General features: G+C 37.0%; 1 protein-coding gene across 2 annotated transcripts in view; it reads left to right on the top strand.

Annotated features, from left to right (window-relative positions):
* The first annotated feature begins 1,193 nt into the window (after positions 1-1,193).
* The window catches only part of stard13a (StAR-related lipid transfer (START) domain containing 13a), a 56,290-nt gene continuing 34,025 nt past the window's right edge, over positions 1,194-23,458 (top strand). Inside the window, exon 1 of one of the 2 annotated variants that reach the window (XM_051909962.1) lies at positions 1,194-1,215. In XM_051909962.1, coding sequence (XP_051765922.1) covers positions 1,197-1,215 — 19 coding nt within the window. In that variant the 5' untranslated portion in view covers positions 1,194-1,196. Of the gene's footprint in view, positions 1,216-16,925; positions 17,404-23,458 lie in introns of those variants that run through there. The other variant, XM_051909960.1, reaches the window with a different exon arrangement.

Raw genomic sequence — 23,458 nt, forward strand, 5'->3', positions numbered from 1 at the left:
TCCTTTAGCAAGTCGAATGGCCTTCATTCTCTCCCAACTAGATCAGTTCATAGACACCCCTGAGACTAGCTAAGAATGAGGGTCAGAAACAACCCAAAAATAAACGCCCGCTTCCCTAAAAGTGTCAATATTTTTAGAGCTAGAGGTTAAACCCCTGATTAAAGAAGAATTAAATATGGGATTTTTTTTTTTTTTTTTTTTGCGTGAACAAAAATATTTCGCAATAATGTATTTTCAACAATCTACTAACTTTGATGTTAGTACTTAATGCTGGTACTGAATGGTATTTACATGGTACTCCAAGGAATCTTGGTATATGTATACTTTCAAGACAATAATTGACCCTTTCTCACTTGCTGGACTGAGGTTAGCCTGTCTATTCACTTTGTACAGACATATTGTAGCTCTGAAATCAAAGACTAAAATAGAGCGTCCATTGATTGCTGAGTGAGATCTCTGTCTACTGGCTCTCTTGTGTAATTGGATCCTTCAATCAATAAGAAAGCATGAGATCAGCACTTGCTGGATTTCCGAACTGAAACAACCTCATCAGCTCTCAGGACACGTATTCCTTCCAAACCTCCCTATGCTGTAAAAAATCTCAACTCATATTTTTATTTTGTTTCTTTTTTTTCCCTTTTTTTGCAGGCTTTTTTGAGTTTTACTTACTTCCGAAAGTTGAGATAACTTTTTTTTTATTTTGTCAATTCAAATATGGACAAATCAGTTGGATAAGCACAGTAAATGAGTTTAGTTTACTATAAGCAAAACAACAACAAAAATACAGTGCAGAAGCTCACACATCCAGTTTAGAGTTTCTGTGATACCTTTTCTGCTTCTTCTGAAGACATGTTCTCTTTTATAGACTGCAAGTCAATGTAAAGCCAACTATCAATGTTGGAATGTTGATGTTATTTGATGATGTTCATGAGTTTTTAAAGAACTGTTTCTTATGCGATAAAGAGACATTTTATTGCTATCTGTCTGAAACTGAATGCATTGCTGATGGCCTTTTGAACTTTGATGGTACGTTAGTCATGTCTTCACTTTTTGAAGCTGTTGCCGCATTCATGTTTTCACTTACCCTCTGGAGGTCAAATGTCAAAGTTGAAGTTTATCTGTGGTCACTTTCTGCATATTGTCAGTGACTCATTTAGCATTTCGTTGATTTTTTTTTTCCCTAGGTGGGGGTGACAATGAATTCAAACTTACCAGGTAGGCAGACCTTTATTCTCATTACCGTTATTCAATTCCTGTTCTTATTCATATAGATTCCAGCTCTGTTTAGAAATTAATTCCTGTTCTGTTTCTGCTTTAGTTTCAAGACTCTTTTGATTCCCATTCCCGATTGTGTTTTTTTTTTTTTATTCCCATTTCTGTTTCCATTAAATATTTTTTTATTCATTTCTGTTCCAATTCTTTTAATTGTTTCCGCTCCTATTTCCATTTCCATTCCTTTTTCCATTTATGTTTTCCCCTTCTGGTTGTTTCACATTGATTTCTGTTTCAATTCATGTTCTTGTTTCCGTTTCTATTTCCATTCCCTTTCCTGTTTCCACTAAAACATTTGTTGTTGTATACTTTCCAATTTCTGTTCTTGTTTTCAGTCCTGTTAACATTCCTATTTCCATTAACAATTTTTTCCCTTTCTGTTTCAATTCCACTTCCTATTTCCATTCCCACACACTTAGAAGTACTTACACATGGAATGTCTCTTCACAGGCATCTATTTCCATGCATGACAGTAAAATAGGATTTCTGGGAATGACTTCTCAGGTCTTTCCAGTATGTCAAAGCTCAGCTTTCCAAAAATAATGACAGGCTGTTTTCACTTTATGCCACACACGCTTGTCAAAAAAAAAAAAAACACGTTCACAAAAGAATCAACCACACCACAGAAACCTCACAGAGAGGCCTTAAATGAACAGATGATAATGAGAAGAAATGAAAGAAAAGACCATGTTTTAGATGGCTATTTCTCCCTGGCTCTATCTCTCTCATTAAGTCTCATATCCATGAGTTTGTGGTTGCAGAAGGTTCTGTGATGTCCTGCTTAGCGTTGTGAAATAGTTTTTGTTTCATGCTTCTGTGGCCTCTGGAAACATGAGCTAGAAAATCTGGAGAAGGAAATTGTTTAGTTTGATGTTAGTTTTTAAATTGTATCTCTGTGTTTTTATTTAAAATATTTGAGGCTTTGTTACAGATTATTTTTAAAGGTGGTTTGATAACTATGTAGAGACATGTAAAACAACAACATTAGAAAATAGCATGCGGTTTCTATGTCAGCAAAATGACTGTAAAGCCAATTGCCAATGTTTTTGTCTATTGTACAAAGAGACAATCTTCTTTGCAGGAGGTTTTGGCACTGTTGTGATTGACAGTGTCAGGCGTCAGACTGCACAGACATTAGCTCAAGTGAGTAAGTGTCAGACCAGCTTCGCATTGTTTATAAAGGACTCAGGTTTACCTTGGACACCCAGTAAAACAGGGCCATTATCAGGAGTCACGTCACCTTACTGTTATTGAGCAGCCTTGGGGAAGTATGTGGATGTGTGTAATGGGCCCCTGGAGGGATCCCTGAGGTCAGAGGTGATGCCACTCTAGGCCTTGAAATGCCCTCTCACATAACCTCGCTGGCGACGAGCACTGCGTGTGTTTGAAAATGTGTTGAATGCTCCAGTGCTTAATATATTTGACCGTCAGTATGTAAGCAGCTAGATTGTATGTTTTTGTTTGTTTGTAGGAATCTGTATCTATAAGTCATATCATCATTTGTTTGTGTTTGTTGTGCGATGGATGATGTTTTAGCTAACACTCTCACTCTTAACTTTGACAGCTGATAAGATACTGTTTGTGTCTAACACATTTTAGAAACATACTAGCTTTTTTCCAAAGCCTAGGGAGCTGCCTACATATACAGTTTCATAGGCACACTACTGAGACAGCAGTTATGAACAGTATACAGCAGAATTATGCTGTCTGGCTGCTAACATACTGTAGCTTTGACAAAAAAAAAAAAATCTAAGGAAGCACTGCAATTATACTTTGCAGATCCCAGAAAAAATGTTTACCGCTACCATTCAAAAGTTTGTGGTCGTTAAAATTGTTTTTAAAAAGAATGTTTGAAAGAAATATATTACTTTCCTATTACTGCTGATACCTGATAATGACATATATTAAAATTGTATACTATTTTGACTAAATCAGTTAAAAATAAAACATTAAAAACTAAAATCAGTGCATTTAGGCAGCAGGTACAGTACAATGAATGGATATTCATTTTGAGATTAGCTCAAGACCACATTTAACAACATTATTAAATGATTAATATTTTTCAAAGTCAATTTACTTGTTTGAGTTTAAGTGACTTTAAGTGAGTTTTAGAAAATGGCAAAGGTTAATGTAAATGTAAAAATTAGAAATTAACAATTAAATATCCAATAACCTATACAGTGCTGATATACAGTATATTTTGCATCCTTAAGTAATAGTGTTACAAGTTTCTATTTAGGTTGGGGTGCTGCTTTAGAAGATGGACATTTATGTAGACAGCAAGGCAGCTCAATAAACAGAGTATATGCACCCTGGGATTTCTCCAAATGAATGCTCTTTAATCTTGTGCTCAGTTCTTTACTGTGCAAATAACAGCGTGCTTTTGCAAGAAATCGAACAATTAATATTCACTTTTACTAGTACAGCTGTTTTATGTGTGTGTTTTGCATAGAAGGTCATTCCGCCCCAGATCCTCTCTGTCCCATGTCTCAGAAACCAGCAGAGGTAGAGAACATGTTCTCCACTCCCTCCTCTGAGTTAAATTTAGCTCTTGCCTGCTGTAGTGTGGAGCAGATGCACATGAGGGAGAGATATTGAAGTGTTGTAAAGACAAGAGAGAGCGTTTGTTCTGCTCCTGGTGTTATTAGGTTGATGGTTACTGGACGTCAGGTGCTCTGACTGGTCTGTGCTGGTCCTGCATTGACCATGCCACAATAAAAGCAGTAAACTACTCAGCTTTACAGGGATTATTTACCTCACTGGGGCCTGTAAATTAATAAATAGATAATTAATAAATAAATTTATAGTCAATAAGGTAATTGTTAATTTAGTTTAAACAATTATTTTTGGTATTCCTACTAGAGATGCACCGATGTATCGGCCAACAATTGGTATCGGCCGATAAAAGCTATTATTAACACAATCGGCCATCGTAGTTCAAGCCAGGGGTTGCCAGGTCTGCGTATTTTTTCCTACATCAAATATTATTTGTATCGCCTCCCATCCAATAATCGCAAAAAGCTTTGTGCTTTATTACTTCTGATAAGAATAAAAGTTTCAGTTTTCAAATTCTGTCCATTTTATAATGAAATTCAAACAATAAATGGCGTTTTGATGCTCTTAAATGTGACGTGTCAGATCGCTGTAAGATCGCTCAGTTCAGGCGGCAGATCGGAGTGCGAGTCTTTTCTTCCTCTTCAATACAATTATATCTCGAAAAACATGAATGAACATCAAAGGTATGTTGAAAGACATAGTACAACTTACCGGAATGTATCATGTCTCATGTAATCACTTTACTTGTGTTTCAACCGCGGAAAGACGTCAATAAAACAGCTTGTCACACTTGTCACAAAATGTCACATGTCACATTTACCTCAGGAATGTTTTCCAATGTTCACAGTTCATTAGCTATCTAACGTTATATATATAAAACACACTAAAGAGGAGCTTATTTACTGTTAATTATATGTTTGTGTAAATTTGCCATGAAGACAAGTGCTTATGAAAACTACCTTATGTGATACTAAGTTTTATACATTTCAGTTTTTATTTGAGCGTAATTATTATATCTAAAAATAAACAGCAGCTGAATATAATACCTCTGTTGTTAATTGTAACCTCTAATATTGTAGTGTACCAAATAAGAGGGTTCCCTGTATAGTCTGCAACATTATTTGGGAGAGATTAATAACTACCGGTGTCGGCATCGGCCTTGGCCGATATCATTGTGCATAATCGATATCAGCAGAGAAATTTAGTATCGGTGCATTTCTAATTCTTACTGTTAATTTTAAATTAAATACACTACAATTTCAGTGATATTCTCATTCTAAATTCTAATATTCTCCCCTCTGTTTTTTTTAAACAAATCATTTTGGCACACCGCATCAAGATGTGAGCACAACGGTTAAACATGTCCGTCTAGTGCATGTTTACATTGAAAAACAATGGAAAAGTAGCACAGTGGATTGGAAAAAACGTTTTGTGTGAATGGCCCCCATGTCATGTAGAATTTCCCACTGTTTTCTCTACTTCCTACTTGCCCAGGGGCTCACCTACACCATGGCTGCAGAAAAATTGGATTCTGCATTCAAAGCCAGCTAAATGATTTAACCCCCAACACATCTCACCCGGAGCATTAATATTCTGTAGTGTTGTATTATCTTTAGAGATGCTTAAGCGCTTACAGACCACATTGATTTGAAAATTTCAATTTCATCTGGACTAATCTAATCCACTCATTTTGATGTCTCTATGACCTACAAAACACACCCCCATATTGTGTCCTTTGTGTATGTGTGTCAAAATAGTAGTGCACATTTGACTCTGTCATTCCTTTCTTATTGAATGAGCGCTTTTGTCTCAGCCACATTTCACAGGATAGGGGAAATGTTTTTTCCAAGTGTCCACTAGCTTGTTTTCCATTGCCTTGGGACATAATGTTTTACCAAGCTTATTTGTGTGTGAGAGAAAGAGAGTCTGCATGCTTTTTGGTGAGCGTGTGTTTGGTGGCGTGCATCTGTTCGTGCATGCTTGCACGTTAAAATTAATTGCATTAAGCCTCTTTGTCAATTAATCCAATCAATCAAATCTCTAATGGCATTTTATAGTTAGGCTGGATTCTTAATGCATTATTAGTGATATTTCTGCTCATTTTCACTGCAAACATGCCCATGATGTCAGGGCAGTACTTCACTGTTTGCCCTTTTCTATTAGTATATCATGTGTATGTGTCTGCATATGTGGAGCTTGAAAGTGACAGTGCATGCATAGCTGTTGGGCCTGCCTGGGTCAGCAATGTGTATGCATACGTGCATGTGCATCTGTGTGTGTGTGTGTGTGTGAGAGAGAGAGAGAGAGAGAGAGAGCGAGAGAGAGAGAGAGAGAGAGAGATGAGTTATGTCAGCATACAGCAGCTGGTGCAGTAGAACTGCATCTATGAAATGCAAACCCAGCATGAAAAACCCCATTTTGACAGAGGTGACAGAGATCATTTTTGGAGCTTTTCCTTTTGTTTTCCACTAAAATGGCTATTGTGGTGCCCCATTTACATTTTAATGTATTTATTAAATTTACTGAATTTCCAATCTTGCGTTCTAATCCAAGGTTCGAACATACTGTAGATTGTTCAGAAATGACAGACCAGTGAAGCTATGCTATATACATTCCAAATCTATCATTTTAAAACACTTTTCCAACTTAGCATCAAAGAGCTTTTCTTTATAAAGATAAGTTCCTTTATATTGTGTTGCTAAGGACAAGAGAAGTGCTCCTAAAAGCATTTCAACATGGATTTTACATTCACTTGATTCCCTCAAATAATCTGCAATCATAGTAAAATTAATGCTCTTTAAAAATGTTCTCAATAATGCCACTGTCCTTAGAGGGAAATCTCTCCATCTTTGTAGTAAATTCATAGATTATATACAGTGTATATGCCAGTGTAGAATCCAAAACATTGATTTTTGTTTTTAATCAGAAATAATGTGAGCTTTATTAAACACATAAATGTGTGTAAACAGTAATGTGTTACATAGTTTTGGAGGAATATACACTCAGACACACGCACATTCTCTAGTGTCAGGCTGGAGGGATTATGTGTATCGCACATGAGGATGGACATGCATCTGTGTCTTCTGATTAGACACAGGCTGTCAGTACAGAACCTGATAGAACACAGAGTGATTTTTCCAAACTCTCTGGCACTTCAGGCATGTGTTCTGCTGGGGAAACTCACTGTGGCTAATCTGAGGACAGGCAGGGAACATGCAACCATAGGTACCATTTGCCATGTTAATAAGTGTAGAAGGGTATACGTGTAATGCTTGCGTATGTCCAATTAGACTCATCTTGTGTGGTATTTAGATCTGATTAACAAAATAACGCTCAATAAAAAGATTGTTGTGTGGGACTGCATGTTTTGCAGGCAGTAAAAAAGAAAGCTCTTGGCTCAGCAGTTAACAGGGCATCGCATTTAAAACCACACGTTGCTATTACAGTGAGACACTATAGAGATTCTCTAATCTCTAGCGTAAAACTGTTGGATGTTTGTAATATCTGGAGAGACTTTTGAGAGTCTCAGAGATTCCACTCCAGTAGGATGTCAATTTAGTTTGTTTCTAAACGAAGGTCTTTTAATTAGCCTGCTGTGCAAGTGTTGAGTGCGTTTAATTGGACTGCTAATTCAGCACTCTGAGCTTTGGCAGACAGCCTACTCTGTTCCTACAACAAACCGCACACACAACCATCAACCCTCCCGTGGAATTGTTGGCATCAGGGTGTGTTTTCCAGTTGACTGTGGCACTTACTCTTGCCCACTTGGGTGGCACTAAGATTCCCGGCCCCCTGCTCCTGGATGGCAATTTGATTTGTTTTAAACTCTTTCTAGTACTCCAGTACAGCATTTGTTCTGGATGTGTTAGTTTAATGTGTTACAGTGTTTATTAATATTATTATTATTTTAATTTTGTTTTACCTTGTCATTCCTTAAATATCCCTTATTACTTTTTGTTTATAATATAAATGTATTTTATTAACTAATTTTTTAATAAAAACAATACTAAATAGTCTGATAATTTATATATTAAAAATAGTAATACATTTTCTAATTATTCCTATTATGTCCATTTTTACAAGATGTAATTTAAGTCTCAGGTGTCCCCAGAATGTGTCTGTGAAGTTTCGGCTTAAAATTCCTCACAGATCGTTTAAATCCATGTTGTAAAAACCAATTTCTGACTACAGTCAAGAACAGGCTGTTTTTGTGTATGTGCCTTTAAATGCAAATGAGCTGCTGTGCGCTGCCCCCTCTCTACGATCACAGTTCCTGACTCAATAGGATTCTCTGCCAAATATTAACAAGACATCTGCTTGGTTTTGATTATCATCTATATAGCGATCACTCTCACGGATAGCATAGTTCTTCTTTCATCAATAAAGTTTATTTTTCCACACGTTTTAAAGCTATATCAGTTCAAACTTCTAATGGATTGTTTTTTGAAGTACACGCACAGACAGCTGTCAGAAGTCTCATGAGTAACTTCTCTTTCACATTTTTTGTTTTGTTTAAACCTTCAAATATACACAAGGTTCTGTCAAAAACACACACAGTTCACATAAACAGTCAGTTATGCCTGTGAATGTAAATAGCAGGCAATGTTACAGAAATCGTATATGTGTATATTAGGGCTGTCATGATATTAGTTTTTTTTTTTACACCATGGTTATTGTGGCCAAAAGAATTCACGATATCGATATATATATCTATAGAATCCTTGGGGGGGATGTATCAGTCAAATTAATTTTTACTTTGTTTATTTAGTTTTTCTTTTTCAGGGTTGCTGCACACTTTTTTAAAGTCAAATTTAAGGCTTTTTAAGACCTTTTTAAGACCTGAAGAAATTGAGAAATTTAATACTAGTCTAGCAGCCTATACATTAGGGCTGTTACCAATCAAATTAAATCATTATCAACAAAATCCATCTTTGCAATACAGAGGTGACACAGAATGAGAAGTGGCATTAATATTACACAGCATTTACAATTTGTCTACATAAATTTAATTCAATATTTAAATATGGAATTATTTCTAATTTTAACTTTTTAATTAAAATGTACTTTAAATATGAAACTAAACTGCCAGTAGGTGGCAGCAAGTCACTGTCTTAATGAGTTCATTCATTCATTTATTCAACCGATTTGTTCAAATGAACTGAATTCAGGAACGAAGCAAGTGACCATCTTTATTGAATGGGTCATTTAATCATTAATTAAATAATTCGTTCAAAACGCGGATTCAGTCAGTATAACAAAAACATTTCTCTGCCTGTTGCACGGCACTCTTGCTCGTGTGATATTGTACATCATATCATATGATATAAGTTAATAACAAAAACTAGTCAGGGGCAAAAATGCCCGTGTATCTTGAATTTTGAGGGCAAATAACTGCATGCATAGCTACATCACGCTGAGTAAAACGAGTAAAGAAAACACGGTACTTATTAAAAGAATCACCCTTTGTTTAAATACATGAACACAGAAAATTGCTGTTAACAGGTTAATATAGCCTAACATTTCCCATTCCATGACTAGTAAAATAATCGCAACTTACTCTCTGTAAAAGTGTATATTATTAGATCTGTGGTGCATTCCCTTCAAAAATAAAACTAATCCACTGCGTTCAGCGGCTCAGATGTAGGTAAATGAAGACTGTTATGTTCACTCTTACATCCAGCAACAAAACATCTCAATTACTTACCAGACATTGTTGTCGCTACAGCTGCTCCAGCGCGGAGAAAATGGCGGACAGCCTACAGCTTGCTGAGTGGAAACTATGGTAATGCAGGACTGTCAATCAGCGGTCGTGGGCGGGGCCTGTGGCTAATGTGACGTCACATTAGCACCATGGCTGAAAACAGGTCGTTGGGAGACACTGCTTATGATTTATGGGGATTCAAAAGAAAGGATTGGGTGGATTTTTATCACTATAGGGTGGTTGTGTACACAAACTGCCAACACACATTTATGTCCAAACACCATGCAAAAGTGTCCCCTTTAATACATTTTGGGGTGTGTGTTTGTACACACACTATATATATATATATATATATATATATAAATATGTGTGTGTGTTATAATTTTAGTAAAATGGAAAGGCTAAAAAATGCTTTTGGACTGGACTGGACTTTTAAACATATGTTTTGTGGTTTAAGTTTTATCATAGTATTAATCTTAATAGTATCATACCTCTTCATGAGCTTTGGGTTTTTCTTTCTTTATTTTGCTATTGGGTTAATAAAGTGGCTAATAATGCAGTAAGCCCTATGTTATTGTCCATGCAAAGGCACTGATTTTATTTCTTGCCAGAAATCTACAAGTTTATACACACACTTTTATCTGCCTTTTGGCCCCTTGGTGAGTTTTTTGTAGTTGATGCTGCGTTTGTGGTTGTGGTCTGTGCTAGACTGTCTGTCTATTTATAGTTCAGACATCAGTAAATCCTCCTCAGAAATGCAGCCCTAGCTTAAACATCCTCTTTACCTCATATTCTAGTAAATGCTTAAATGGGCTCTCTGTAATATTCTCTAATGGAGCCTGTGTACATTTATCTGCATTTGTATGTGTGTGTGTGTCTGCATTTTGAACATAAATGAGGTCTTAGTAATGCACTGTAATGGGCTATGTGTACATTTATCTTCATTTGTGTAAGAGGATGCTGTGGTCTGGGAATGACCTGATCACGGTATACAACTGACAGGAAAAAAAAGAGAAAGAACAAAAAAAAAAAAAAATGGTAACATCTAAATCAATATATCCTTAAAACTAGATAAATTTACTAGACATTTTATTAAGTGATTTGTTTAAGAGCTTAATACTTAATTCAAGATATATTCTCTGAAAATATCTATTAATTTAATACATTATTAATCAATTTTTAAGAATTATATATTTTATTGGAAACAAGACAAGAAAAACTGATTAAGAAATTAATTTAATTTCAACTGGCCTTCACATGAGAGCCATCATCTCTCTAGCCCTTCTGGCATCTGTGAGATCCACCACATGAGAGTTTTCGAGGGGCCTGAGGGGGCTGATTTAGAGAAGGAGGGGAGGTCATGATCCAGCAGGATATTTTGTCCCACTCAGCCTCAGGGGAAAACAGTTGCTCTGGGTGGCCAACACAAACAGTTGGTTCTGCTGGATAGTAGAAACTCTCACATACACACAAACAGATTTCCTCTGCGTCCATTAGTCATTGTTTCGCCCCAGCCCACCCCCTCAGCCCCAGTAATCCTCACCTCTATGATAATAATCTCAACCTATTAGTAAGTACTTTAGGAACCAATTAAAACAACTCCAGGGATAAAAACAATGTATTGGTGTGTTTATGTTGTGGAAGAGAGATCCGAAGATGGGACGCTCTGGGCAGGGCAGGACTTGACCGAGGCTCCAGACAGCCTCTGACCCATTTTTCAGAGACTTTGGCTCTCTGTTGAGGTGACCAATGCTGAAATGCTGCTGATGAGACTGATGTCATTAAAGGGTTAGTTCACCCAAAAATGACAATTCTGTCAATAATCACTCACCTTCATGTCATTCGACACCCGTAAGACCTTCGTTCATCTTCAGAACACAAATTAAGATATTTTTGATAAAATCCAATGGCTCAGTGAGGCTTGCATTGACAGCAAGTTAATTTACACTTTCAAACGCCCAGAAAGATACTAAAGATATATTTAAAACAGTTCATGTGACTACAGTGATTCAACCTTAATGTTATGAAGTGACAAGAATACTTTTTGTGTGCCAAAAAAACTAAATAACGACTTTATTCAACAATATCTAGTGATGGGCGATTTCAAAACACTGCTTCATGAAGCTTCGAAGCTTTACGAATCTTTTGTATCAAATCAGTGGTTCGGAGCATGAAAGTTATGTGATTTCAGTAAACGAGGCTTCCTTACATCATAAGTGTTTCGAAATTTCAATGGTTCACGTGACTTTGGGAGGTTGATACACATTCCAAACCACTAATTTGAAACAAAAGATTCGTAAAGCCTCGAAGCTTAATGAAGCAGTGTTTTGAAATCGCCCATCACTAGATATTGTTGAATAAAGTCGTTATTTTGTTTTTTGTTTTTGGCGGACAAAAAGTATTAAGGTTGAATCACTGTAGTCACATGAACTGTTTTAAATATATTTTTAGTACCTTTCCAGGCATTTGAAAGTGTAAATTAACTTGCTGTCAATGGAGGCCTCACTGAGCCATCGGATTTTATCAAAAATATCTTAATTTGTGTTCCGAAGATGAACGAAGGTCTTACGACATGAGGGTGAGTAATAAATGACAGAATGGGTGAACTAACCCTTTAATGACTCATTGCTGATGTTTCTGGATGACATTTTTCATAAGATAACCCTAGAAGCTGATCTTTGTTTGTTTGCTCTAAATTAATAATGGTTTAACAAGTTGTTTGCAGCATAAAGGTGTCATTATAAATACATTTTTTAAGAAAGATACACATAGAGCATTGAATGTTTACATAAAAAAATCTTGAAGGCAAAGCAGCAAAAAGAATGGCTTGTTCAATCAGATATTTTAACTAACATTAGTGTAAGCCAAACAAAATCACTATCAGAATATCATGTCCTTATAAAACCTCTAAAGTTAAGCTACCTCAAACCAAATTTTTCTTTTCTTTTTGCAAAAAAAAAAAAGGCCAAATTTTTCAAAAACTGGCCCCAGATTAAAACATTCCCCACAGGAAGAGCAGCCACAAACCCACAAATAAGGTCAATGAAAACAGCACCATCTGGCAGACAGCTTCTTCCTAATCCTGATGTTTCTCGTTTTAAAACTGGTGAGGGAAATGGTTCCAGAGCAACAGGGGGTCTACAGAAGTTCGGAAACAGCAGGGAAAATTCAGTTTTAGGATATTAGGCATGTTTGGGATTAGGGGAAAGACTGAGGATGACTTTTTGGGGTTGTTTTGTCCAGTCTTAAAGTCCCCATGAAATCAAAATTGAAGTTTTTTGGCTTTTAGTAGGAATATGTTAGCCTTACTCTTATCTATAAGCTAGTGTGCTCCAAAACAATGACAAAATTCGTATTTAGAACATATAAGCATTCAAAACTTACAGTCTCACTTTCGCCAATATGGATCAACAATTTTGATGACATCACGCTGCACTTCAGCTTCTTATCAGATTTTCTGTCCAATCAAATGCTTTCTACAATCTAAAGCGCCCCGCCCATAATGGACTCATTTGCACAGAATGCTATATTTTAAAGCATAATGGAGGAGATTAGGAGGAGAAACGGTTAAAGATTAGAAGGAAACTGAGGTTTTACTGAACTCAATGACTCTGGCCGAGCTGTGAGATAAACAAAACACTATTGGCTATTTTAAAAAATGGGAGGAGCTATTCAATATTTCCCGCCCTGTCTTCCTGTTTCAGTGGAAATTACATCAAGACATTGAATATGGCTGCACGTTCCAAGGCACTTCAGTGGGTCTTTAAAGATGTATACATGTTTGCAGAAGAAAAAAAGGAGAAGGAAATAGTGTTGTATGTACTGGAAACTTGAAGGGGATTTCCTTCTAGATCATGTTTTGACATAGATGACCCTCGAGAAGCCTCTATACTGAAAGTTATATCAGTGACTATGTCCATCTGACCTTGTGGCCCTGCATTCCTCCGTCGTCACTGAACGACCACAACCCTGTAATTATTTACCCACACTGATATCCACACACACACATGCTTTTCTCTCCAGCACTGTCAACAGACAACATTTTCGTGGGCGAAATCCAGTTTCAATAGGAATCCACACAATCTGGAATTTCACGTGAGGGTGAAAGATTTCCTCATGCTGATTTTGTAACAGGTTTAAGTTGGTCACACAGATTCGCCGCTCTGATCAACAAAAAGATGCTTGGTTTGAACGTGACCTCTGTGTGAGCTGTTTCATACATCGCTTCACTATTGACAATGGACCTTTTTTTACCCGTGAAATGTCACTAATGCGACCCCACCTTATGACGTGATAAATTTGATCTTATTTTTACTTTATTCATTTCAGGTATGATTTGCTGTGATGTTACTCTTAAAAAAACATTCAACATTAAAGTCATATTATGTGATTCAAAAGTTCAAATGTGTAAAGAATTTTGAAAGGAAACGAGGGGGGAAAAGCCTTAGACTTATCTAGACAGGTAGAAAAACTGAGAGTTGTGCCGTTCTTAAGTCCCTGTTTTCACACTGATTCTGTGGACGTCTGTCTGTCCTAATTCTATCCCATTACACGCCCCCACTCAATGGCATGTTTGCTCACAAAAACAGGTCTGCTGTTGTGATTGGCTGCTCTCCGTAAGGCATTTGGGGGTTGATTTGTCCTGATTTTTGTTGAACAAGTGAAGGACAAAGAACATTTTGCTGTACATTCTTGCATTCTGGATAATTTTTAAGAAAGTAATACAGGATGCCAGAGGCCAGTGACTCCCTCTGACACCCACTGGCCTCTAATATGAATATTCATTAGGGTCTCCTAAAGGGGCCCCGGTGACTCAATATGAATTCACTCTTTCACACAGATGAGCAGTTAGCTGTGTGATAACCACGCTAACATGGAGTGACGTTTGGGGCCAGGCTACAGGTTACACATTCAGACAACTTTGCTCTTGAGGCCATATAGTGGCATTTAAGTTATTTTATTATTTTTAATACTGTGTCAGTTCAATACTTTAAAACTTCAAATTGCTCAAAAATGTTGTTTATGATTATTACAGGCTTTTATTGATTTTTCTTTACGGTCCTGTCATTTTAAAGTGCATGCAACATAAATCACCTCACTAGGATTTATATAGAAATGTTAACAGTTCTTCTTGAAGTGTGAGACCTCAGTGGGGCTGAGACCCTTTCAGCGCCAGACTGGCTCCTGCGCCGCTGTTTTCTGGATAAAGTTACACCAGCGTTTTTATGTTGAGGTTTCAGTTGCGGTAACAATCTTTTCCCCTCAGTTTGTGTGTTGAGGAGGTTTAGACTCTGTTACATCGGCGTATCCGGTTTAACTGTGACCCACCCAGGATGGCCTGACTGCTTTACCCCTGCGTTCATGTCTTTCCCTTTCTCTCCACACCTCACTCCAGTCATGTCACCACTGTAACCTACTGACATAAATCTCCAACGCAAAACTTCCCCTCTGCACACCCCCCTCTGAGAAGGAGCTGAGCCAATGTAATGCCTGACACCCACAGACACTGGAATGTGTGTGTGAGTAAGGAAGAGAATGTATATGTGTATGTGCACACTAAAGAAAGACAGGACTTATGAAATACATTGACTTCAGGTGTAACTGGATAGTTGACATAAGTTTTTGTAAGTAGTGTCCTGGAGTGTGACATGCTGTATTATATTAAATAATATTTTCACAGCCTTAGTAACCACAAGTAACCCCTAACCCTAAATATTAATGTTTTGAACGTAACTTTTCTCACCCTAATTGACATAAAATGAGTTTGGGGCCAGTAAGATTTTTTTTTTTTTTTTTTAAATAATACTTTTATACAGCAAAGACACCTTAAAATGATGTGATATTTATATTTCAAATATATATTTTTTTACTTTCTATTAATCAAAGAGTCCTGAAAAAAAAGTATCACATTTTGTACAAAATATTATATTCAACATTGATTATAATATGATTCTTGAGCATCAGTCAGCATATTAAAATGTTTTGGATCATGTGGCACTGAAGACTGGAGTAGTGGCTGCTGAAAATTCAGCTTTGACATCACAGGAATAAATTACATTTATAAAATATATTGAAATAGATTAAACATTATTTTCAATTGTAATAATATTTCACAATATTGTTGTTTTTACTGTATTGATCAAATCCACACTCTAATAAATGCTGGGTTAAAAACAACCCTAGTTGGGTTGAAAATGTTTTAACTCAGCGGTTGGGTTAAATGTTTGCCCAACCTGCTGGGTAGTTTTATTTAACTCAGCTGTTGTTAAAAAATTGCTGTATTGCTTGCTTAAAATGAACCCATAGTATGTTGTAAATGTAATAAATTAACATTTATTAATATGTTCAATAAATAAACATTTATTAATAAATAAACAATAAACATTTGTGACCCTGGACCACAAAACCAGTCATAAGTCGCACAGGTATATTTGTAGCAATAGCCAACAATACTTATATACTTAATACTATAATTGTATGGGTCCAAATTATCGATTTTTCTTTTATGCCAAAAATCATTAGGATATTAAGTACAGATCATGTTCCATGAAGATATTTTGTAAATTTCCTACCGTAAATATGTCAAAAATATATTTTTGTGAGTGGATATACATTGCTAAGGACTTCATTTGGACAACATTAAAGGCGATTTTCTCAATATTTTGATTTTTTTGCACCCTCAGATTCCAGATTTTCAAATAGTTGTATCTCGACCAAATATTCTAACAAACCATATATCAATGGAAAGCTTATTTATTCAGCTTTCAGATATTGTATACATCTCAATTTCAAAAAAAAATTGACCCTTATGAAGTTATGACTGGTTTTGTGGTCCAGGGTCACATTTATTAAATTCCTTATTAATGTTCATCTTTTGATTATTATTGTTACCTCCAGTAATTATGTGTCTGATTTTTAATTTCCAACCTATTTTGGGTTCATTTTAAGCCAGCTATATAGTAATTTTTAAACAATAGTTGGGTTAAATAAAACTGCTCAGCACTATGGCCAAACATTTGCTGGGTTAAAACAACCCAATCTCTGGGTTTGTCTATTTAACCCAACTTGAGTTATTTTTAACCCAGCATTATTTAGAGTGCATGCAAAATAGTGAGTATTAGACACTGTCTGATGAACTGTTCCATTTCCCCCAGCCATTAAAAAAGGAAATGTTTTCTTTTTCTTTCTTGCTTTTTATGCTAAATGATTTTAAAAATGCATCTAAATACTGAAATAGGAATTGTGACAACTAGCCCCAATCTCTAAATGTTAAAAATCGTGTATAGTATATATATACATTTATTTGTCATCTACCCAATTTCACGAGAGATCCCAGGGTCAATATTTCACCTAGAGAGGAGGGAGTGAGAGAAGGGAGAGAGAGAGAGAGAGAGAGAGAGCTGTAGTGTGTTGTAGTGGGGGTACCATGCGCCTCTGCATTGCATTAGTGCTGGAAACGTCACACAGCTGTTCTCGCTGTCATGTTGTGCTGATTAGAGACGCGGGAAAACCTCAGAGAGCATGAGACCCATCCGAGTGGATTCTGCGTCCGATTCAGCCTCGTGCCGGAGCGAAATATAAACACGCTTCGCTGTTCCTCTGCTGCAAGGTGACGCAGCGCCGCGTATCAGGTGGAGTGACGACAACTGCGGCACCAGAGCGAGCCCGACCGACCCGGCGAGCGAGCGAGCGGATAACGGTCCTCTCAGAGGAAACCCGGGCTCGGTGCTGATATGTGTCACCGTTCATAATGACAACGAGGCGAAAGTCCAGCAAACTGCAGCTTCGGCGGTCAATCAGCGAGCAGCTGCGCGACTCCACGTCGAAAGCCTGGGATTTACTGTGGAGAAACATACGGGAGAAGCGACTGGCAGGTCAGTGACAGGACACGAATTAACTTTTATAAATAAACAACAATGCATCGTCCAGTTAATCATATGCCTACTACCACATGGGCATGGGGAAGGTCAAGTTTTAGGTCATGGTCATTTTGTGCCCTCTTGACTGGGGTGGTTTTAATAAGCTTGCATGTGATGAATGCTTGTGCTGTCTATAAATAATTAAAATCAACATTGACATTGCGCTCCATCGGTCTGTTGTGCGCGTGAAGGCGCAGTTGCGCTGTAATGTCATTAGCTGATGTCTGCTGCCTCTCAACTCGATTAAATGCGCATTCCTGCACAAAAACTAATCAGGGCACTCGATCCATGTCACGTTTTTGTTTTAAACCAATTTTTAAATATTCTTCACACTCTCAAAAGCATGTTGTGGAGTATTATGTTGTTGTTGTTTTTTAGTGTATTTCAATGTTTCAGTTTGTTTTCATTCCGACATGATAGTTGAACATGTTAGTATAATATATATCTCATCAAGTTCAACATGTTTGTATATATATCCTAGCAGTACTTGTATATGGCTTAGCATTAGTATAGTTTTCATAAATGTTAAAAACTCTCGTTTTACAATGTTATTGTCCTCCACACACTCTGAAATATCAGCTGTAGCCTATATTCTAATATCAGATGTATTTAAAATTTGAAGAAAATTTCAGTCTTTAAGGTAGTATCTTAATTGAGTTTCAGTACAAGTTCAACAATGTTAAGACCCATTTGTTTAGGTTGCAGGGTTCAAATCCTGAAAATATAGCAAAATATTTTAGAAAAAAGCAAAATGACAACCAGTGATCAGCAGTTTTGTTGTATAGAAGCTTTGACACTTCGTTCCACATTGAAGAACTCATACAAAGCATTGTAAGGATGATGATTTGTGAAAGAATGAGTGATCTCTGTCAAAAATCGCTTTTTTTAGTCATGCAGAATAAGGATACCCTTTTTTGGAAATTGCATTTAAAATCCACTTGAATGAATAATCTGAAGGGGCATGTATTTAGTATTTTAGAGACATCTTTGTTTGTACACTTAGCTGTTTTCCACCATGGGGAATAAAGTAATTCTAGTAAAATAGAGTCCATTGTAACATGAATGGCAGGGCTCTGCTTACTCCTTTGTGGCTTTAAGTGAGGAAATGACAGGAAAAGTTCATTTAAAAGCAATCTGGACTGAGTGCTGTACAGACACTCCTCTCTCTCTCTCTCTCTCTCTCTCTCTCTCTCTCTCCTTCAACCTACTAACCTCATTCTTCTCTTTTTAACCTGAGGATTCATTTCCGCTCCAGCACTCAGTCCTTTTATCTCCTGGATAAACGTCACATATAAAGATGCATAAAAACCATATATTAAAACCACAGTGTTTTGTAGCTTGCCTGTTTCGAGTGGATTCTAATGGATATTGAGCCTGATAAACCTGATACTGATAAAACATGTGGGATTACTGTAAGCAGTGTCTCCCCGATTTAGACCATGAACAACTCACCTCTGGTTGACCCCTACTGAATTTAGCTCATAAGTGAATGCCCGTAATGACACAGGTTTGTTTTCATGGATCAAGTTCATGTTTAGGTAATTTTGGCACAGCCCTTATGTGGTGGTCTTGGCTGGACTGAATTCTGTAGCGGTTATGCAGCCTGAAGCAAGTCCTCAGCTGAACTGAATCAATTATGAATGGTTTTTCAAAATGAATTGCATTTCATGACCACCAGATGGCAGTCATGGTCAGGTTCTCCCTCAAGGATGCCAGTACGCTTCAACAGCATCTTTCCTAGTTTCCCATAGCCAGACCTTCAGACTGACAAGAGATGGTCTGACTCCATTGCAGCTTTCATTGGCCAAGGGCAGCCCAAGAGGACGTCTGACTGACATGTAAAGCAACCAATTTAGGGGCGTGAAAATATAAAGTAGATGTCCCCACAATAACAGACCGGCGTGCAATTCATTCAAGAGCATAATGCAAGTTAATTCAACCAATTAGATGACCACTTCGAAACTCACAAAGTGTATCCCATTTTGTGTGCCATATGCATCAGACATTCAGCCAATGGTCCTTGGGCGTGACGTCTGAGGCTGAAACTACATCTTTCCAGGCTCGTCCATGCATGTTTCAAGCATTCAAAGTGGAAACTGAAATGCTTGCATACAAAAGAAATGTGAAGCTGTCTCCAGTGGCGTCTGAATCATTGACCTGAAGTGCTTTGCCATTTTCCTCTTTGAATTTTCAACATTTTCAATATCATGGTTCAGTAGAAATGTTTGGGCAGGTCTGTAACTGTTGATTTTCTGCGAGCTCCACGTCTTCTCAGTATGGAGTTGAACAAGAACAAGGTCTTTTCCGAGCCCACAACATTTTACAGAGGTCTCTAGAGATGGACAATACCACTAATTTTCATTTTGATCCAATACCAAATATGATCAAGGCCAGTGTTGCCGATATTGATACTTCTCCTAATTTTTTTTTTTCAATATCCGAAGATAAAATGCATGATCATAAACATTCAACATTATTAATTATTGGGATAAGCCTAATTATTTGACCTTAAACTGTAAATGATCAGATCTGTTTTTGTTAATAAATGGTAGACAACTATTTCAAATTACATTTTAACTTTTAAGCTTCTGTTTTCAGCAGAAATGCACATATAATCCTATCCTGTAACAGTTGTTTCACTTCACTTTGAAACTTATTTTATGGAATGATTTTCATTCTAAATAAATATAAATAACATATACAGCTAAGTTAAATATAGTTAAATCATTGCAGTTATCACTATTTAAAAACATTTTATACATAAACGTCTGTGTGTGTATATGTATGTGTGTATATATATGTATATATATATATTTTTTATATATATATATATATACATATATTTTTTTTTTTTTTTTTTTATATATATATATATATGTATTATATACAAACCCGATTCTAAAAAAGTTGGGACACTGTACAAATTGTGAATAAAAAAGGAATGCAATGATGTGGAAGTTTCAAATTTCAATATTTTATTCAGAATACAACATAGATGACATATCAAATGTTTAAACTGAGAAAATGTATCATTTTAAGGGAAAAATAAGTTGATTTTAAATTTCATGGCATCAATACATCTCAAAAAAGTTGGGACAAGGCCATGTTTACCACTGTGTGGCATCCCCTCTTCTTTTTATAACAGTCTGCAAACGTCTGGGGACTGAGGAGACAAGTTGCTCAAGTTTAGGAATAGGAATGTTGTCCCATTCTTGTCTAATACAGGCTTCTAGTTGCTCAACTGTCTTAGGTCTTCTTTGTCGCATCTTCCTCTTTATGATGCGCCAAATGTTTTCTATGGATGAAAGATCTGGACTGCAGACTGGCCATTTCAGTACCCGGATCCTTCTTCTACGCAGCCATGATGTTGTAATTGATGCAGTATGTGGTCTGGCATTGTCATGTTGGAAAATGCAAGGTCTTTCCTGAAAGAGACGACGTCTGGATGGGAGCATATGTTGTTCTAGAACTTGGATATACCTTTCAGCATTGATGGTGCCTTTCCAGATGTGTAAGCTGCCCATGCCACACGCACTCATGCAACCCCATACCATCAGAGATGCAGGCTTCTGAACTGAGCGCTGATAACAACTTGGGTTGTCCTTGTCCTCTTTAGTCCGGATGACATGGCGTCCCAGTTTTCCAAAAAGAACTTCAAATTTTGATTTGTCTGACCACAGAACAGTTTTCCACTTTGCCACAGTCCATTTTAAATGAGCCTTGGCCCAGAGAAAACGCCTGTGCTTCTGGATCATGTTTAGATATGGCTTCTTTTTTGACCTATAGAGTTTTAGCCGGCAACGGCGAATGGCACGGTGGATTGTGTTCACCGACAATGTTTTCTGGAAGTATTCCTGAGCCCATGTTGTGATTTCCATTACGGTAGCATTCCTGTATGTGATGCAGTGCCGTCTAAGGGCCCGAAGATCACGGGCATCCAGTATGGTTTTCCGGCCTTGACCCTTACGCACAGAGATTGTTCCAGATTCTTTGGCTGAAACATCCACACACAAACACGCATGCACGCACGCACGCACGCACAGACTGTACTTGAGAAACACACTCTAAAATCACTCTGAAGCAGGTTTTTGGCTGAAGTTCAGTTGGCTGCACAGTGCTTTTTATTCTCCCAAACCTATTGGCTCTTCTCACGGTCACATGACCATTAAGTGGGTGGTGCAGATGAAAGTGTGCACTCAGATCAGAACTGACTTCATGTCTAGGTGTGTTTGAGTCTTTTTATATTTGTCAGTGTTCAGCGAGTATATGACAAAAGGATCACACTTTGTAGTGTATTTCAAAACAAACTGCACACAAACGTGTCCTTGCCATTGATATATAATCACAGATAAACATCTTTGGTTCTAATGACAATATATATAATATATATATATTCAAAGGTGGATTAGAACCCAGAACCTCTGGCACACTTAAAAAAATTCTACCACCAGTCCATTTAAATAGTCCTCTTGATGCATCATCAGTATCTAAAAGTATTGATATTTCTGGATTGATTCACCCTATAGCAATCTCCCAAGACCAACCAAATGTGAATGGTCTTGATGGCCAAATATCTTGAATGTCTTGACTTTAACTTTACATTTAAACGCAGTTGTCATTGCTTCAATTAGTACTATATCATAGGGCTGGGCGGTATATCGAGTTTTTACGATATACCAATATATTTTTAATATACGATACGGAATGAGGCGATACCGTTTATATCAATATACAGTAGTTTTAAACAAGAGCATCTGAAAAACAGCGGTGGATGTCGCAGAGTGCTGCTGCGGGGGAAATGCATATTACAATTGGGCTTAAACATGAGACATGTTTAATATTAAGGGCTTTAAAAATAACTCGTAAGATTAAGATATAGTTAACGCGTAGGCCTGTCGTTTAAAGCGGCTTGCCCAGTCAAATGCTCTGACAGATTCATGTACTGACATTTACGTTGTTTAATGCTTTTGTGATGTGGTGTTTTCCTAGGCGCATAACTTACATTTCACAAGTATATTCTCCATCTGTAAATGTCAGAAAGTCGTACAAATATTTCCATTTTGCTGTCAGGAGTGGACGAGCCTTCTGCTAGCAAATCTAATGAGATGGTCCTCACTGTAGAACACAAGATCCAGGGTGCTAGATCCAACTCCTCCCACTTTACATATCTCTAAACCTACCCGTCTCCACCCCCTGGATCTAGATCCAACTCCTCCCACTTTACATATCCCTTAACCTACCCGACTCCGCCCCCTGGATCTCGAGTGTTCTGCAGTGAGGGGCTACTGAATCTAATGAATGAGCGCCGCCATGCGCATTTTATATAATATATATATATATATATAAATTAGTCTGTGCTTTTGATTTTATTTTAATTTTTAGTCTAGTGAATTCAACTTCAGTTTTAAAAAGCATTATTTTTATTTTTAGATTGTAATGTTACAATGTTAGAATGTAAAGTAACTTTCTCTTTTTTGCACATAGGCCTATTAGTGTGCCAGACTACATGGTTACATTCACTATATTTGTATTAATAGCTTTCAATATACACACTGTTTGTAGGACAACATTAGGCAGGATGTTAAATTAAGAGTAAATACAGATTTTTTTTTTTCTAAATCCAAATAGAAAAATGTAGAAAATTAGCCATTTAGCCAAAAAATACCGAGATATGACTTTTTCGCCATATCGTCCAGCCCTACTATACCATATTATTCTGTAGTTAGATATTTAGCATGCCAGATGTTCTATAGAAAGAAGCACAGATCTCTGAGGATATTGCACTACTTTCTGACAGCTCCTTCATTCCCACTGCATCTCACTTTTAATCTTTGTTTCTACTAAGATTTCTTATCTAGCGCAAAGTATGTTGGATGGTGTTTTTTCCTCAGGTGCACCATTCATTTCTCTTTTCTTTGGCTGAAACATCCACACACAAACACGCACGCACGCACTCACAGACTGTACTTGAGAAACACACTCTAAAATCACTCTGAAGCAGGTTTTTGGC

This window comes from Ctenopharyngodon idella, chromosome 10 (genome assembly GCF_019924925.1).
Source record: "Ctenopharyngodon idella isolate HZGC_01 chromosome 10, HZGC01, whole genome shotgun sequence".
Taxonomy (NCBI): Eukaryota; Metazoa; Chordata; class Actinopteri; order Cypriniformes; family Xenocyprididae; genus Ctenopharyngodon; species Ctenopharyngodon idella.